The 19,978-nt window shown below is 38.9% G+C and overlaps 1 protein-coding gene across 2 annotated transcripts in view; it reads left to right on the top strand.

Moving 5' to 3' along the window:
* SHROOM2 (shroom family member 2) overlaps positions 1-19,978 on the top strand; it is a 123,436-nt gene that overhangs the window by 33,843 nt on the left and 69,615 nt on the right. For both annotated transcript variants that reach the window (XM_086609475.1, XM_086609484.1), the window contains exon 2: positions 18,235-18,386. In XM_086609475.1, the coding sequence (XP_086465601.1) occupies positions 18,235-18,386 (152 nt within the window). The remainder of the gene's footprint in view (positions 1-18,234; positions 18,387-19,978) is intronic.

Raw genomic sequence — 19,978 nt, 5'->3', positions numbered from 1 at the left:
AGTGTGTTCATTTGAGAGAAATGTGTTTTGTCTTTTCAACCACAGAACAACTGCTGAAGAATATACCTCACTTGATTGGATTATTTTGCTTTCTTTCCTTCTCCACAGTTAAATAATTGATTTGGATCACTTTTTTTGCTTGGCACACTACTTAAGGCAAATTGGCATACAATAAGATTCATGCTTATTGCATGTCTTCTCATGCTGCAAAAAATGTTAGCTTTTCTTTTTTTCTACAAAGCTCCTTAAAACACTCTTTTGCACTTCCGTGCCGTTGGCCGAGCAGACAGGCAGATTTTGAAGGCTGGAGGGTGATTCTGTATTTAGTCTCTTCCATCTCTCAGTTTGTTTAGCCTCTGGGATGTGATAATTTGCAAACAATGCACAGCTTCCTACAAACTATTATAAATTTGTCAGCCACAAAACAACGGAAAGAATCCCTAACTCAAATTTTATACGCTGTAACTTTTTTCCCCAAAGACAAGCTGCATATTTGATAGATTTAGGCAAATCTGTAAATATTTCAACCTCATTAATATTGCGATACTGTAAATATGTCAACACAATTTTTACTTGAGATAGTTTTATAAAGATAATATTCAGCACACTGCAGGATAACGCTCCAGCTTAAAAACGTTATGCTTGAAAGCAACGGGAAGGGCCTTTATTTTAGGGTGAAAGGGCAAAACTGCTACCTTAAATGTTCTTCAGGTGAGTTTTTTTGCGGATATTAAGAGCCTGAGTGCTTCACAGCGGGTATGGCTGGGCTGGGTGGTTGCAGGAGAGCCTTTACAGAGGCACGAGGCCATGTCCGGGACCTTCTGTACAGCCCACTGTTGGCATAAGTAGGGGCACAGCTTACGAAGGCGTCGCGTAGATGTTTGTGCAGCCACGTGCTCGTGGAACTCCAGAGCGGCGCGGAGCCCCGGGGCAGGTGGGCAGGAGCTCTGGGAGAGGAGGCGGTTGTGCAGTGAGGCCAGGGAACACCACCGGCCTCTCACCGGGGCTGGTTCGGCTTCGCTTTCTGGTCCATGCCAGGAGGTTGCTTTGAGTTGTTGTTGTACACCGCCTGATGGAATCTTTTGTTTTTCCCTTTAGATAACAGGGCTGTGCCACAAATGAATTTCTGTAAGGGCATATTTTTATTTAGCTTTGTGGGTTTTTTTCCTGTTATCTTTTTCCTCTTTTTTCGTTTTCTTTTTTTTTAAATTGGGAAAACAGCCGTTGCTTTTGAAAACGCTAGTACAGCCTTGTAGGTTAAGGTTGGTGCTCCTCTGTGAAAGCAGGCTCGCTCTTGGGGTTTGGGAGTTAAAGGTACTTCTTTCACTGTGTTCTTATAAAATTATTACATGTTGCAAATGGAGTTGCCTTAAAGGTGCTTTTTAAATGTATCATTCACTGTACTGAAAATATCCATAATGTTAAAGTTGTTTAAAATGTGACTTTTTGTGTTATTCTTCTTTTGCACAGAATTTGAGTATGTGCTGATAAACCTTATATAAGATTTTGTTTTAATCAGTAAATAGGCTGTGCTTTTTAATTTGTGATCTTGCAATAGAACACTCAGAGCTTTCTAAATTAGTGGTTTTTTTCTGGCTCTATGCTGCTTATATTTTAAATATTCTTGACAAGCAGAGCAACTGTTGTGCTCCTTGTGCATATGTATAATTAACAAGCTGCTTGTATTGCTTCCTAATCTAGATTATAATCCTGAAGAAAAAAATGTTTTCCTTTTGCAAAGAGAAGAGTGAAAGGTGGAGGTACAACATAACATCACCACAGAGGAATAGCATTACCAATTACTAACATTATCAGGAGGAGGAGGCTTATGTTCCTTATCACAAGACCATTTTTTAAGTTGCACAGTTTTTAACTCAGCCAATTTTTCCTTGTTTGTATTTGACAGGCTCTCTGTAAGAAGCCTGAAAGTGCACATTTGGTTTAGTGTGAAGCAGGCAACGTTTTTATTGAGTTTTTTCCTACAAACTTTGAGAAGTTTGTAGGAAACTTTTTTTAAATTACGTTTTTAAAACTTTAAGCCATTCTAATGAGTAAATCATAGTGTTAAGAACACTAATTTAGCAGTTTATTCACTGCTTTGTGCTAAGCTCCTGGAAAATCGATACTGAGATAGCCAGCTATAGTTCTAATGTCAGATGATATTGCTGGCTTTGTAGCAGCAGACTGTCTGGTCCTTTATCTTTTAGAAGATCACTGTAGAGAACTCTGTGTAATAGAGTTTATGCTACCTGTGTTACTCTGGAGATTTGTTTACAGTGAAGTAATGAATGGGAAAAACTAGTAGGTTTTAATGCAACCCACACTGTAGTGGCTATGCCAGGTAGGACTGAGAGCATTAACTTCTGAAGCAGAATGAATAGACTCTTTATGGACTTCCTTTTTTATTCCCAGTAAGTTGCTATACAGCATAGCTGTGTATTGGACCCCAAAAGGGCTTCAGTCACTTTTGTTAATAACTAAACTATGCGACTAAGAGGTCTGTTCTTTGCATTTTGTCTCTCACTGATAAGTAGGAAATATGATAGCTCTAGCATGAAATGAAGTACAACAGTATTCCAGAAATAGCATATGGATATTCCTCTGGATCACAGCCTTTAAACTTAAAGGAAGAACCACCGTACAGAAAAAAATCTAAAATATGAATAGTGAAGAATTCAAAGGGTATGTACTAAAGATAGTACTTAGAGAATGTCAATTCGAATTTTGAAACAGTCTTGAAATACAAATAATAACTATAGTAGATAACTGGTAAAGGAGGAAGAAGAGAGAAATTGGTATTTGTAATGAGAAAACTATGAACAGAGGGTGAAACAAACTTGTGATTTGGATAACTGCATGGAAAATGCAGTGAGATTTTATTTGTACACTTAAACTGGATGATGCCTAAACAAGGAAAATCCTATGACTGATAACGGTTATGGATCTGTTGTAGCTCTAAAATCCTGTAGGTAGCCAACCAGTCTCTCCAGCTTCATGTAACTAGCCAATATTTCAGGGTAAGAAAATTCCTGCTTTTTCTGCACAGAAACATAAACTAGTGGCTTAGAAAATGAAGGAAGGAAGAGGTGCTGTCTAGGAGATATGCCATGCTTGCTTTAGTTGGTAATGTCCGTGAACTTGAGAGCTTCATGAAATGTTTTGTCTTAGTTACTTCGTACAGCTCAGAAAACAAAAGGATGTGAACTCAGCAGGAGTCCCTGCAGCTTTCCTCATATAACGAAATTGGAATTTTAGGTCTTTTATTGCGGAGTTATCTAACTTCCAGCACTTCAGTCTTACTCATGCTCTGGAAACCCCCTAATATAAAAAGCCGCAGCTTTTCCCTCTGTTGAGCAGCTCAAGAGATATCAACTGCAGCCCACATAGGCACAATACCGTGGCTGCTAATATCTGCTGTGGAGTATGGACTCAGACCAACTTAAATGGCTTATTGCTATCCCGTCTCTGCCTTCCTGTATCTCGGAAAGAACAAATGTGTTTTTCTGCACAGTTCAGAAGTGGAGAGTGTTGTTCAGCTTACTGGGAGGAAGCTGAGAGCTTTGGGATGTACTCCCGGATGTGCACCTCTAGAGACAAGAACACCAGTGCAACTTTGCTTCAAATTCACGTAGCTGCATGTCTTTCTGATGTGTCTGTGTAGCGTTTTTTCTTTCACCAAGGTGCCTTTGAAGGAACAGACCCGTGTTTCTGAAACACTGGGTGTACATAAACAGGAGGAACTACGCCATACGAACTCACGCTTCTCGTAGTCCTTAGCTATTCTTGAGGTAGAGAAACTAGCACCACCACTATAACTATACCTATAACTATACGGATAACTGTCGTAGGATTGTACTGACCTGCTTAGTAAGAGGCTTGCAATAAGTTCTTATTTTCAACAGCCCTCAGCTTTGATCTATTACACTCTTAATATTAAAAACAAACAAAGCTCTGAATCTACTTCAGGTATACTATTTACTTTACCTGTTAAAAGGAGAATTATAGTTATTAGCAAAACTAGCAAGGTTCATCTTCAGGAGCTGAGATGACAAAAATTTAAGAAAACACATTAACCAGTTTTCAGGTCCATAGCTAGGCCAAACAAAAAAACTCTAGAAGCTTACAAATGGGTCAATGAAGTCTGACGTTTAGCTCCTAGAGTCCATATACAGTTTGTAGCAATTAAGTGCTTGAAATAGGTAATCCAGAAACTTCCCTATTAAGCAAGGAGCTACTTAAAGAAATATCCCAACATGAACATCTGAACAGAGAAACAGTCTGAATTCTCTCCCATTCTTTCAAAGAGGAGACTCAGGACTGCGATAGCAAAGCAGTTTTATAAACCACAAGCTTCAGTTGAACTAGTTAGTCCTGCCTCACCCTTTTCTTTTTTTCTTCCTTTTTCTGAGTTGGGAATTACTAATTACTCTCCTTTTAAAACAAAGCCAAAGTAGGCAGCAGCAGAAGTGTCCAGAAAATGGGAGACATTTCTTCCTCTGCTTTGGGGCGGTTTGATCTCACACCTAGGCTGCTCTAATCATCAGGCTGGACGCTGAGACAGTGCAGTGCTCCTCAGCCACTGCAGAAGCAATCCTGGACTGGCAGGGCTGGGGCGAGAGTACAAAGGAAGGGACTGTGATTTTATTTTTTTTTTCTTCCCCCTCCTTTTTTTTTTTTTTTCCCCTTTGTTTGTTTGTTGCAGACCATGACTAGGAATGCTTTTTGGATAAGTGAGCGGACAGTCTTAGGTATATGTTCCAGCTCCCAGTATTTATGTCTATAATGAAAACCATAAAGCGCATAAACACTCATGGAAGGAGAGAGAAACCTGCAGTTGCTGTTCTCTATGAATATGCCACATCTGTCAGATGTTTGGCTAAAATAACATCGTTTCCAAAGCCCCTTCCTAATAGGTTCAGATTAAAATGTCTTTCTGTGTCATTAGCATTTAAAGGAGGAGAGATACTCCATCACCTAAAAACCCAGCCTGATATTCAGCTGCAGCCCAGTCCTCAGCATAACTTCTGAGAGATAGAACCACTCAACAATGTACCGGTCTCTCCGATTAATATGTTTTCAGCATCTTAAAGTACACTCGCTTATTCTTCAAGCAACTATGGATGAGGAATCCCAGGAAGGAAGGAATCCCAGGCATGAGGCAAAGACAACAAGTGTCTTCAGAAGCCAAAGTATTACTAGAATTATATGCCTCTTGAATGCAGTTTTAATTTTAAAAGAAAAAAAAAATGTTTTCATCCTCATGATTGAGTTTGCGATGCAACTAATGTAATGCTGTATGTAGTCTTAGATGCATAACAGAATCTTCACCAGATATTACAGTTTCCTCAGTCACAAAATACTGAATTCTCCAATAGAAAGCTGGTCAGCCTCTGTCCCCAGAACAAACAACGCAGAAACATATTGCCTATTTCATTTGGAAAGCAGGCAGCTTTCCAGTTGCTGGTTTAGTCAAACCTTCAACTTTCTTTTACCGTCATAAATAAAATCTTAATAAAAGGTTTTCCTACGATTTAGAGTGTAAAAAATAGTGAATTTAGAGAGAATTGAAATGCAGTGCAAACCAAATTTTGCAGTCTGTAGCTGTTGTAATGTAGTATGCAGTTTAAATATTTGAGTATAATTCAGAACAGGAGATTCTCTCTGCTGTTTTTAGTGATGATAGATGTTTTTGTTGAACTTGACATGTAGCTAAGTAATGCAATGCTACGTGGCCTAATGATCTTTGCAGGATGAGTTTAAGATTTGCTTTGAAATTTCAGCCTCCAAGTCAGTGTTTACAAAAATACTCCTCCTTTGTGATTGAACCTCAGCCTACATGCGTAGATCTTATACATAAAACAAAATTCAGGGTTTTTGTCTAGGGAAGCCTTTGCACTTCACCATTTGAAGAGTCGGGTCTCTACTCAGAATATGCTTTTGGGGGAAGGCAGGCTCTGGTGACAGACTTGAGAATGAAAGGCAAGTTTTGAATGCAAGTACTGCCTACAGTGGGCAGGCTCTCCAAAAACCGTGTTGCTTTTCTCTGAAGATGATCATAAGAGTATGCCTGTGGGAAACTGTCAGGACTATCAAACAGTGGCTTAAAATACTGCTTTGCTCCCAGCTCTTGCGTACTTCAGTGTTAGGCTTTGAAGACCTGTCTTGTTTCAAAGGAAAACAGCTGTTTGATGGTGTTCATAAATAATACAGACAGTATCTTGCGAGTTCCACAAAATACTCAGTTTCCTTAACTGCGTTACGGACTCGTTTCCGAACATCAGCACGGGCGATCTTTAATGGTCTGTCGGTTATCAAGATGTGCAAGTTCAAAATCTCCTGTGCAGTGTGATATTGAGAACAGTCAACCTCCTGGCAACGCTGATATCCTAAACTGGCGTGCAAAGACATGAATTTTTCATGAGTATGGTTTCATACTGCTGCAGTACAGGCTTCTGGGAAGTGTTCGTGTTCACCAGCGTAGACAGCCGTGGGACACATAAGCCACACTTATGATGACACGCAAATGTGCATATATAGTGGTCCCACCACCGATGTGGGAAAATAGAAGTATAGTTATAAATTTTCTCCTGTTGTGCAAGAATTACTATACAAACATTCTTCCCCAAAATTCCACTCATACTTGAGCAAGTGCTGTGTGGTGGAGTTGTGACTTGTGCTGCCTGAACAGGATGTGTGTTTTAGTAAGCTCATCTGCACATATGACAGATACTTTTGCCAAATAGAAACACAGATGTTTGTCAAACTGAGTAGTTTGTCATAATCAAATGTATACCTTCTTAATCAGGAAAAGAAGCTAATTGTGTGCGTAATGTTTTGATATATGTTTAAAAGTTTTTTTTTTCTTTAAAAAAAAGACTTTTTTTTTAAGTCTTTGAATAATGTGTCTGCTCTTAGAGCTAGTTGTGTCAGCAACATGTGTTATACAGTGAAGCTTTTGAAAAAGAGCTATGAATGAAAGCCAATTTGGAAAATGTCCATTTAGAGTAGTAAGCATACTCTAATTTCAGAATATAAGAATTCCCTTGTGCCACATAACAATTTACTGCTAAATCCATGCAGCTTTTTGGAGCTCCTATTTGTATGTTTTGTGGAAATTTCTATTATTTTAATCCATGGTGACTTTACTGCATTAGTTCCTAATTCACAGCACAATACTGTAATTTCTTGAGAAAAAAATAACCTTTGTTGTGTGAGTATGAATTACATGACCCAGTATAATTATCTTATTGATCAATTATCTCTCATTAATCCTAGGGAGAATTAGACCTCTAAAGTAGAGAAAAGGAGGTGGCAAGATACTCGCAGAGATGCCAAAAATGCTTGCATATCTAATTCCTATTGTAAATTTTTCATGAGGAAGGCATTTCTTCTAATGTTCTATGATGAAGTTAAGCAATGGAGTTGTAAGAAATGATATATAAAACATCTACAAAAAATGAAGAACCTGATGATAACCTAGGTCTGTTTAGAAAAAAGGAAAATATCTTTTCTTAAGATTTTTTTGTTTTGTTTTTTTGTGGTGTTTTTTTTTTGTGGGTGTTTGTTGTTTTTTTTTTTAAATCTGAAATATATGGCAAAAGAATACTGATGATTAGGGGGAAAAAAGGGCAGGATACCATAATGTGAATGATGCCTAGGCTATAAATTGCTGTAGAGTAGTCCCTCTCCACAGAATTGGGTTTTGCTTTTTTCAAGTTCCTAACTCAACAGACTTAGAATGTTGATGCTTAATTCTAGCTACATGAATGTTTCATGTCCTGCTCAGATGAGTATGTGCCCTGGGAAAGCAGATGGGTACTATTTCATCTTGTCAATAAACTGTGTAAAAACTCTGATAGGCTTCTTATGGACATGCTTTTATTACTGTGTCGTGGTTTAACCCCAGCTGGCAATTAACACCACGCAGCCGCTCGCTCACCCTCCCCTGCCCCAGGGGATGGGGAAGAGAATTGAAGGGGAAAGGGAGGGAGACTTGTGGGTTGAGATAAAAACAATTGACTAATTGAAAAAAAGTGAAATTAAAAGTAGTAATGGTAAAATAACAGAACATACAAACAAGTGATGCACAGTGCAGCTGCTTGCCACTTACTGACTAACACCCAGCCTGTCCCTGGCTAGCTATCCTGGAGAGATCCCAAAACTGCCATCCTGGAAGAGAGACAGCATGAGCCTCCCAGCCGACTCTTATCTATATATTGAGCATGACATTGCATGATATGGAATATCTCATTAGCCTGTTTGGGCTCATGCCCAAACCCTAAACTGGGAGTTGTGGGTCCTTTGCTCCAGCTATGTTCCCTCACAGCTTCTTGTGCACCTGCACACCATCAAAACGTGGGAAGTTGAAAAGTCCTTGATTTTCTTAGCAACAACTGAAAACATCAGTATGTTATCAACATATTCTTCTTATACCAAATCCCATATTAAATCTAAAACACAGTGCTTTTCTGGCTACTGAGAAGAAAATTAACTCTATCCCAGGCACGACTAATACACTGTGGCATCGTGAGAGATTTACATTGATTGTGTTATCAGTCTGTCTCTGTAGGAGTGACCCTCTGGTGTCCGACCATGGCAGTGGGCCCAGATACTGCAAGTTGACAAGGTGGAACAGCTTGGGCAAAAACTGACAAGCAGTCATTTCTGCACCTTGCTTTGTGAACCTTCTTTGATAATTTTAGGAGCAATTGCATTGCAGTTCCTGCCCTAGAAAAATATCTTTTCATGTTTGAATTCTGGGCAGAAGTGGAGGGAGGGAAACCGTCTTCCTTTAATGGGACACTAATAAACAAGAACAGAGGAGAAACTAAGGACAAGGTTAGCCAGACCTTTTTTGTTTCTATAATAATATGCATTTTTCTTTTCTTGAGGGTCATCCCACTAGCTTCCGAGTTTTTATCGCTTTAAGATAGGAAAATTGAAATTGCATACAGAGTGCACAGCAGAAACAGGGGTTTGGTAGAGTGGCAACCGGTATCTGCATCTATTCAGTTTGGAGTACTACATACTTACAGTAAATGGGATTGTTTAAATTCTATCATGATGAATTAAGACAACTTTAGGTTTTGTTGCCTATTTTAACACTGGGGTGGGGGAGGAAGGAGTAAATGTGTCATCTTGTTTGAACTTGGCTTTAAATATTGGAATTGTCGAGGAAGATGGTGGCAAAGGAAGGCTTCAGTCTGTAATTTGAGTGCTCTGTGAGCCTGAATATCCGTTCTGAGCAGGGAGCAAAAGTTAATGCAAAGAACAAAGTCTGTTGTCAAGTTTTAAAACTCTGAAGTTTTGAAAGGAACCTGACTCTTCTTTCAAAGTTTTTTTGTTTGTTTGTTTTCTTTGCAGAGAAATGGGTAAGGAAATCAACAAATAAGACCGATTTTAGAATTCAGCACATTAGTGAGACTTTTTTTTCTTTAAAGTTGAGTAATACTGCAAAGGGGAAGTCTTATTGAAGAAATTGCTGTCAGTTATTATGAGAGCAGGTCGTTGTTTTCTTATTAGTGCTTATGTCTGCTAGATTGTTGCTTAGATGTGTAATGTTATGTTCTGCTCACACCACTGCGTAGCAGTGGGTTCCTAAATGAACAGTAACTATTAAAAATTGCTCTTACCTTTGTGATAAAATCAAGTTTTCAGGAGTTGATGAGAATATTCTTACAGGAATTACTGGGAAATGTGATACTTGCTCACTGTCTGAAAAATGAACATCTGTGCTGCGACAAAAATTAAAGGTGCCAAATTGCAGGCGTGACTATAACCCAATGATGGTACGAGTTTGTCAAGATAAGTATTCTGTTAAAAATGAGCTGTGCGAGAGAAGGTATTTAAAATGGAAACCTAACACTGTTTGTAAAATTCCTGTGGCTTTTGGCAGACCCATCACAGTGCTTTTTGAAAATAACAGGCGATGAAGCAGTTTTTTCTGTTGCTGGGTCTTAATCAGTGCTGCCTGTGTCTGGAAGTGTTGCTTTTTTCTGGAAACCACAGCAGTTCGTAGACATAGATGCAACTTAAATTTTATGTAAAAGGTTACATTCAGACAGACTGAATGAATGAAATGGGTGAAATTTATTTTCAGTATGTGTTCTATTGTTGTCTACTAGATCTTTCAATGTCTTCCTTTGAGGCGTGCCAAAGTTCTTCACAAACAAACTATAACTTGATGAAACGGGACTTTTTTCCTTTGTAACTAACGCACAAGTATACCTACATGGCCATACAGACATGCTCTATTATTTTTTTTTCCTTTGTTTTGTCAGTAAGTCCTACCCTTTCCCTAGTTATGCAGTGGTGTTTTACAGGCTGTTGAATTGCATTCGGTATGTTATTGTCAAGGACACACAGGCAAGCTGTGACATTATTTTCCTGGGATGGACAGGAAGGCAGAAAGATAAGCTAACCTTGTTGGAAGTATATGGTAGTTGCAAAGTAAGAAGCCTTGAACCTTATGATCGTAAAGATTACTTTGTCAGGTCATATTTTTCCTCTTAGAAGTCTATTCCTGTTATCAGTTTGAAAAGATAAAATGCTAGTTGTTTCTATGCATAACCTCTTTATTAACCATTCTTATCACTGTTCGTAGTAGCTAAAAGTACAAAAATGTAGACCTATAAAAATGCTTAATGTTAACTGCACAGATTACATATATAAACAGCCTATATATGTAGTCATCCATAAGTAAACTTACACAAGTAAATACAGATAAGCTAACCCTTCTAAACTTCTCTGATAGAAGGTTTGTTAGAATATGTAAACTGCATATAGAGAAAAAAGTTCTCTTTGGACCTTCTGGCTATTGTTTTTTCATGGGACAGATATGTGCTCCTTTCTTCTACAGGTTGTTTTGTCATTTCGAAAAAAAAGATGGGAAGATATGTTGAAGAGCAGTGTAACATACCCATGAGTTCAGATGGGTTCTTCTGGGTTGGATGTCATTAGCTTCTGTAAATGGAAAACCAGACTCTCAGCTAAAAAGAAACGGGAGTTATTTCTCAGTAATTCTTCAGTAAGGCGCATACAGCTTGTCTGGACAAATGCTGTACTAAGCGACAGCGGTAGGACGGTGTCTAGATGTTGATGTGGTGCTAGAAAAAACAAAACTTGAGCTACGCTTCGCGAGTGTTACAAGCACATTGATGTGAGGGAGGGATGGGACTGGGGTTCTCCAGGTTCAGGATCAGCACCGACAACAGGCTGCTTCCAGCACCCCTGCTTCCAGCATCTCCATCTTTTCTGTTCTTATCTTAACCTTATTCTTACTCCAAGTAGGCTGGGTCCTTTTCTGCTTTCCTCTTGGATGGGTGCCAGCCTGGGGTTGTCAGGACTGTAAGGGATAAGAAGCTTCTCTGCCAGACTTGTGCTGCCCTGGAGGTGCTCTTGCATAGAAAGATCCCCAAAGACTTAAAATTTGTACCTATTTAGTTGCTCTGTGGAGAAGGAATATATGCAGGCCTGCTGGTGTGGGTTATATGGACTGAAAAGGTCTAGATATGCTTCTAAATGCAATTGTGATAAATCTCACTGAGTTGAAAAAGGAAATTTTGTTTAGAAGGTGTAAAATGTGTCTAGCAAAGCTTAGGTACTAAATAGCAAAAACCCATCCCCGACACTAAGCAGTCCCACCTTTCTTTTCCTGATACATTAGCTCTATGTTTTCAAAGCATCAAGGTGGGTTTTAATTTATTTTTCTTTTTAATTCGAGTACAAGTGTTCAGCGGTGGTGAAATGTTTCCAACTTCTGTTACTGAAACAATGGAATCGCTTTGGGAAAAAAAACTTTAAAAATAAACATCTGCTGTTTAGTGTTTAAAACCTACAAATCTACATGAAGTCTCTCTTCCTGATACTTTTCATCTGGAAGTTGTTATCATTAGTTTCTTGGGGCAAAGATTCATTAAATTTTTAACTTTGGATACTTTTAATTGGTCATCGTCAATTAAATAGACTGAGATATAATAACTGTATCCTCTTAAAAATAGTAATTGGTGATTTATAATCGGAAATGTCTTCTCACAACCTAATGATGGGTATTGTTTTGCATGTAGGTTAGAATAAAGCATTAATCAGTTTATGTATATGTATTAATTTTTGAAAAGGGAAATGGTGAGTGTTTTACCATACTTTTTAAGCACTTCTGGTATGAGGAACTCTGAAGTTAGGTTTGAGCCTGGAGTCAGTTTTTACAGCTGTAATAAATCCCCCACAAAAATGACATGTTATAGTGGAATTGACAGCAGGCCTTAATCAAAACAGTGGAGTGGACACAATTATAAAAATTGAATAAATTCTTAAAGAACTGTACCAAGTGACAGCTTTTCAAAATATGGTGCTTTCTTTAAAACAAAAAAGCAAACAAACAAAAAAGATTGCTGGGCAGATACCCAAATGTTTAAATATGCTGATAGTGATAGGCTGCGTCCTGTTACTGAACTCTACCCTTTAAAAAAATGTTTCCAAATTGATTTTTAAGAGCCACTTGCTGACAGAAGGCAGCGCTCCTGCCAGCCTGACGGCTCGTGGTCTGCGTGGTGTGGCGGGGAACACCGAGAGAGCAGCTGGCCAAGGTGGGTTTCTCTGCCTGCTCAGAGGGTCCATGACAGTGGCCGTGAGCCATTGCCCTGAGGTCTGGGCTGAAACTGCTCTTAGAGAAATACATTGCCCTAGACTGAACGTTCCCCACATTTAGTGCATTTTGCTTTGAAGTTTAAAAATAATCTGAGGAAGAGCAAGTATGGGCAGTGGCTGGTGGGGTGGGAAACGATGACGCTGGGCAAAAAGGTAGTTCTGGCTCCTGTGTTGAGGTGGTGTCTGCCACGTTTCAAAGTGCAGAATACTTAATAGTATGGGATAGTACTGGACAGGCCCAGATTTTGCAAGTTGGTAGCAGATAGTTAAGCTTTATTTTCTTTATATGGTGTTCCTTAAAGTTCGTGTTGGGTGGTTAATGCTGGTTGTTGGACCCACAGTCTGTGGGAAGAGGTTGTTTGGGGTTATAGATACCCTCCTAGGGACTTCAAGGTTTATGTGGAATTCCTTGCTTAGGTGCAGACATCCTGTGTTGTTTTGGACCTTTTTTCCATATATGCTTCTGAACCCGTCTGTAAAATGGAGATAGAGTTAGTTCCCTGCCAGGTGTCCTTCAAGCGGTCTCTATTTAACGTCCAAGTACGAAATCAGAAGCGAGAGAGAAAGGATATGAAACGCTATAAAATGAAATGCATTAGCCTGGCCCAGCTTCTAATGCATGCCTGCCTGTGGGGGGTGCCTTACGTATATGCACCCATTATCTTTGGACCAGCTTGCTCCTGTTGCAGTTTGCACCTCTTGCTGTCCTGCCTCAGTGTGACCCATGAGTCTTGCTGGTGAATGCAGCCCTTGCCACTCAAGACTGCATTTACAGAACATATAGCTGGAGTTAGGTCAGTTCTCTTGTGTTGATTCCTCGAAGTTACACAAATGCCAGGCTTGCACTGTAGAGGTATTTCTCCTTTGTTTAACTCTGTGCAAATCAAAATAATTAACACTTCCTACATTTTACTTGTTCGGAAGATCTCATACAAAGATGGTTAGGGGTTTTTTTTAAAAAAATCCATGGTAGATGCTCATAAGACAAACAACCACAGAATCATTTCTTGGTGGTACGAGAAGTGAATTATGATAAAATAGTTTATCACGGCCGATAACAGAATGCTGATAAATGGCGCTGTTTTTTCCTGTGTTTGTCTCGGGTTTGGGTTTCCATCCCGTCTCCCACCCTGTCCAAAGAGAGCATGGACAAGAAACTGTCGTCATTGTAAACAAAACTAGATCTCTTGTGTGACACGGCATTTCCCCAACCTGTCTCCTGCTTGTTTATACAGGTGCTTATAGAGGAATGTGGGTATTTTAAGTAAAGCGTCAGACCTGATAAAGGTCTGACTTCCCCAGAAGTGAAGGGGTCACATTCTAGAAGCAGTGATCCCCATCAACACTGCAGCATTTTAAAGCTGCAAATATAGCCGGGAATTTTTCCTTTACAAGTGTATTATCAACAGTGGAAATACAGACTTGTAAACGTCCTTCGAATGTTTGTGTGTCTGTATCTAGATTTTTCTCCATGGCTTAGCTCTTCCCCCATTTCAAGACTCTCTTTCCTTTTCACAGAAAGGATTTCACATACCAGAGTTGCATGTGTGTTGTTTTATCAATTACTTTTTTCTTTTAATCCGAACCATCATCTACACCTGCATCTTCTATCAGTGTCTCTTCCTGTTTCATGGATATGATATTTTATAAGCAAAAATAAATTTGGGAAGATTTGACAGTTAGTGTAGAAGTCCGCAGTTCCAATCCTCCCTGACGCAGAGATGCCAAACTTTGCCCTTGCTCTTGGCCATAGGGAGGTCATCAGGGACAGTAGGGTGAGAGTTGGAGGCTGTCTAAACAAATGCTTTTCGTCAACAAACATCCTTTTCATCTCCTCTTGAAAACACTTTTTTTGGTAGCAATATCAACATGTCTGCTAAGGGTTGGAAGTCGTGGTGTTTACTCTTGTTAATTTACCATAGTAAGAGGGATATGATTTGTTAATACATTTTGAAAGCATGATTTGAGGACATTTCTAGGACTCTTCTTTACTCAACCGAGATAGGCAGTGTAACTATGCCTGTTTTTTGAAGTCTAATGTCCATTATTTATAAGAAAATAAGGTGTTGATTGTTTTTCTCGTATGTGTCTCTTGTTTCCTGGCATTGTTATAAAAATGTTAAGATGTATATTTTATGGACATTCAGTTCCTGCAAGTACTCCAGGCTGAGCAGGGTTACATCCAGTTGCATCTGTTTGCTGACAGTGACTGAGGCAGATCTCTTCTTGTTAACTGTTCTTAAAAGACTTAAAGTGCGTTTTCAAGGCTTTATTTTCAGCTATTGGCTGTCAGTTTTTGTGGGCACCTGAAGTTCGGGAAGAAACAGAATGTTAGTTAGAGAAATAGCATGAGCTTAAATCTTAAAACTCAGGCTTAAATCCTGGACACAGCGTAGCATAGTTAACTCTATAGATGGATGAATGAAATACATTCATATTTGAGGTGTGAAAAATAGTTGAATTTTCAAGTGTATTTGCTGGCTCTAAAATGTTCATGTATTTTGGTTGGGATTTACACTTCTAGTGAAGGTCTGATAAGATGGAAAGTTTATCAATGGATGAACAAATAAAAACAACAAATGGAAAGACCAGTAAACAGAAAAAGAGAAAAACTGAAAGAGAAGCTGGAATGGCACTGTCCAAGTTTGCACTGAGGAGGCAGATTAGTAGGGCAGTGTTTCTGAAGAGGTCTTTTCCTCCTGGATTCTTCTTTTTTGGCTGTATTTCTTTAGATGTGTGCAAAGTCTAATTTTGGGGATTTTTTTTTAGTCTTTTTTTTTTTCAGTCATTGTAACTAAAGAACTTTTTAGTGTAACTGAAGGAATTGTATTTTTCCTGTCTAGCTAATGTTGCTGTTTCCACTTAAAAGTGCATTGTCAAGTGGAATTGCATTCATGCAGCCATTCGGGAATCTGAGAGAAAACCAGTACAGAATATGTATGTTTAAATTCATTCAACTTGAAGAGACTTTTGCTGTGAATGGATGTGTAGTTTTTATTCTCCCTAGCTGCAGCTGATATAGAGGCAAGGTATTAAAGAAAGCCACTTCTAGTTTTCATGAGGACAGCTTCAGCTTTGTGTATAGGTTTTAATTATTTTCTTTAATTTCTTTTTTTTTTTTTTGAGGGTTTTTTGATTAGTGTTGTTTTGGACAGCCAAAGTCTCTCTTTGGAAGGCTTGCACTGTGTGGAATGTGTAGTCTCCCTGATGAAATGAAAACTCAGAGGGGGTAACTGAATACTCCCTGCTGTCAGTGCATTGCCAGCCTAAAGAAAAAACAAACACACTTACTAGGAACAATGGACATTCCTTGAAACCCTAGGAGACAATTTTTTTGTTTGTTTTTAAGACAAAAAAAAGACCCTGTTGTGGTCTTCAGGCCCAGGTGGCAGGGCCCAGGGTCTTCACACCCCTTGTCGTTGGGTTGATGCCTTGCTTAGGGCATAACAGCCACAGCTGGTTGCCATCTATGTTTTGGAGTTTAAAATGTGTCCTCCTACAAGATATTCCGCACACCCCTCCCCCCCCCCAACTCTGTTTGACCTTCTCCCTACAATTCTAGTGATTTAAATTTGACTTTCATTAACATTTCCGCACCGCTTTTCTGACCTACTGGGCTTCAGACCTCCAAATGCAGTTTATTTACTAGTAATACAGAAATGCATCTGAATACTTGAAAGACTTGTGATTGCCTGTTAGGAGGCTTGATATTCATGAGCGCCTGGCTACCTCTTCTCTTGTTCAGCTCTGCCTGACTTCAGGGTCCCTCATGTGGCACCCACTCTGTTCTTGACATCCCTGAACTGAAATCTTTCCTTGCATATAAGCAATTTCCACTGCTTCTCTCTTGTTTTCCACTTTACTGAAGATTGGCAGCAATAATTCGATATTCTGGTAAATTCTTGATGTTCAGAGGATATGCAAGCAGGTCAGAGGCAGGTCATAGTTTGAGAACTAGATGTATTGGGATTTAGAAACTTGCTCTGTCTTTAATTATCTGTGTTTTTATTAAGATAAGTTCTGGAAATTTAAGTTGTTTCAGTAGTATTAATAATGAGCATTTTAGATAGGGACATGAGACTAAGCATTTTATATGGCATTCTTTTTGGCTTAGATTTACATGTCTGAAGATTTTTAAGAACATTTATCCTAAACTTACATAAAGAGAGCTTTTATGTGCTTACAATGAGATTGCTGGGGTGTATGAGATCATCCTAATGTGCTTTCATCAAGAGATACTGCTTTATTTTATGAGGTTATTTAATTTATACTTTGGTTGCTGCAGTGTCCCTAAAACCTGTACCGTAAGCTTCAGAATTCATCAAGTTAAGCTTCCTCTGGATTTATCTCGTCGTTGATTGACTTTGGTGCCACAGAAGATGGCAGTTCTTTACGAAGCTTTCTGCAGTTGGGTCAATTACAAGAATTTCTTCTTTGTAGGTTCACTGGCATTTAATAATGTGTAATGACTACAGGAATACTGTAGTCAAGGCACAATATAATGAAGACATAAATTAAAGTCTTTACTTTGAATACAAAGTGTCAAATCTACAAAATGAGGTGGGATATGGATTGTGAGCAAGTGAGGGAGGAATAAAATTAAATGCGTAGATCATGACCCCAAGCAACTGAGAAGCCGGAGGCTACATCGACAACAAAGGAGATGTGAAGAAACTGAGAAAGCCTAGGGCCTGAATTGCAAAGTGTTCAACACCTACAGCTATATTTGAAATCAGTTCAAACTGTTGCTAGTCTGGCTGGTCGAGCTTTTGGGATTTCTTTTAAATTTTAAAAATGGGTAGCTCATAATGGGTTTGTTTCCTTCATTGGGATGGGAATTACCAAACACTGACTCTTTAATTTATCTTGTGTGTATTTTGCCACATGTTACAAATAGTGGTGTAAAAATCCAGTGCATGCAAGAGATGCCTGTGGCAGCAAAATGATCTTCCAGTGAATTTCCCTTAGTATTGCTTAGTTCTTTGGCGATGTGACATGCTGTTTTTCTTCCTTGGATCTCAGACCATCAGCTCTTCATCTAGCCAGAGCTGTTAGCTCACTTGATGGATTATAAATTCTCAATTTATTTTCCTAAATGTTAGGTGCCTGATGAAAATCACTTCGTTTTCTAGACCAGCTTGTTACGCGATACTTTCAGGTTTAATAGCATGCCAGCTTTTTGGAGTTGACTCTGTGGTTTACATTATTGACTATATGGTTAATATTATTAGTTACCTTCTCTAGAGAACCAGATTTTTAAGATGCCTGCCCAAAGCTCTATTTGCAAGTGTGATTACCTGTCTTGTATTGAATGGACCTCAAGATCACAGATGCTTTTGACTCCGAGAATTCCATTGAGCTTTCCAGTTTTGTCAGGTTTCCCCCCTTCCATTTCTTTCCTGTTCTAATTGTCTCCATATCATTACTTTCTTTATAGCATTTTTAAATGTATTTTTAAAAGTCATTTTAACCACTTAATTACTGTAGTAATTATTGTATGAAGCCAATGTTGAAAGCTCATTAACTTATTTTAAAGAGCATCACTATGCAACCTGAATAATTCTACCACTTGATATGCTTTTTCTTCAGATTGAAGATGGGAGCAAAGCTGCAGCTGTGGACAAGTTACTAGCTGGGGATGAAATTGTTGGCATCAATGATGTGGGCCTCTCCGGTTTCCGACAAGAAGCAATCTGCCTGGTGAAAGGTTCACACAAGACACTGAAGCTTGTAGTAAAACGGTAAGCTTGTGTTGTTCAGCTGGAAACCCAAATGTGTTCCAGGCTATAAGCTACTGAGCAACTAAATTCGCCAAGACTTGGCAAGATAATGACTTTCTTTCAGTGTTATTAATGTGCATATTATGTGATGCTTCCTCCTTCTTGAACATACGCTCTCTATGGATGAAGATGTGGGGAGAGTATATTAAATACTGTTGTGATGTGACGAGTTGGGACTCTGTTCCTTTCTGTCCTCCTGAAGTGTAGGGCCCGAAGCAGGCTGTCCAGCCGGCCGTGCTTTCCTGCCTTTGGTGTGCGGAGACAGGCAATGCTTTTTAGTGAGTTTGCTGTGCAGGCCAGTTGGACTGTGAGAGTGGGAAGCTTTTGGAAAAGCATATTCCCACTTTGTGAGAATATTTGAGGTCTCACACATTTCTTATGTGGTTTGGGTAAAGAGTACTTTCAGTTAGTTATTAGCAAAGGGGAAAAACTGAAACAGTTTATCAAAACAGAACACAGTATGGAAGCTTTTTGTTTTGTCAGTTTTGACTTTTGAGTTCACACTTTTTTTACTAACTTGAATTGAAAATAAGTTTCATAGAATAATTTTGACAAAAGTGAACAGATGTTAAAGTAGGTTAAATATTGTAACTTCTGAAAAAAATTCAAGCCAGGAAATTTGAACGAAAAATCTTTCCCATTAATTTCTTACTCTGAAGAATGAGAACTTTCTAATTAATTACTTTTATCAAATCACACGAACCAGTCTTTCACGAGATGATTTTGGGTGTCTGTTAGAATGAAAAAAGAATTTTGTTGCAACACTGAAAATGCTGATAATCGGAGTTTGACAGGTATGATGATTCAGTCTGTAAAAAAACCCCACTGTTTGAGGCTGTTTTTACTGAGGACTGTCTTTTGTGAAATAGCACTGATAGGTAAGAGAGGCACAAAAGCATGCTTTTCACCTTTGGTTTAAGAAGGTGTTTTTGGCAGAAGGAGTTATGGGAACCTGAATCTCTTTCACAGGTGATAGTTTATATCCTCACTAATAGCTACTTCCAAAAGCTCTCGGAAGATTTTTTGTAGCGTTAAAGCTAGTAAATGCAAAATAAAATACATTCACAACTATTATAAATCATGTTGATGTTCAGCAGTTTTAACTTGCACTGACTATTACAGTAAAAGCACTTTTGTTAGGAGAGGTTACATCAGCTGTTTCTGTCACAGAAACAGAGAACTTCGGGCTTGAGAAGTTTTATAGACATTGAAGAATCTGCCAAGACAGCAAGTCTTAATTACTATGAAAAGCTTCAGACCAAGTGGAAAGATTCCCTCTTTCTTGGTGCTTTTCAGTTTTATGACAGCAACTTGCTCAGAATCTGTGAACTCTGATCTATCTTTGGAAACGGCAGAAAGTTTGATGCTGAAATACCCTTATGAGAGACTCAGCTGTGCCTTTCTTGTCGTTCACAAGTACTTCACTTCAAGCATGTGATTTCAGAGAACTTTTATACAGCTCATCATGCACTGATTTGCTGCTGGGGATTTGTGGCCATTCTCTGCAGGGAGCAGAGCCCCATTGCAATGCACGCCGGTGTGCGGTTTGATGC

The sequence above is a fragment of the Tauraco erythrolophus genome, chromosome 1 (assembly GCF_009769465.1).
Source record: "Tauraco erythrolophus isolate bTauEry1 chromosome 1, bTauEry1.pri, whole genome shotgun sequence".
Taxonomy (NCBI): domain Eukaryota; kingdom Metazoa; phylum Chordata; class Aves; order Musophagiformes; family Musophagidae; genus Tauraco; species Tauraco erythrolophus.
This window is presented reverse-complemented; position numbering and strand designations above follow the sequence as displayed.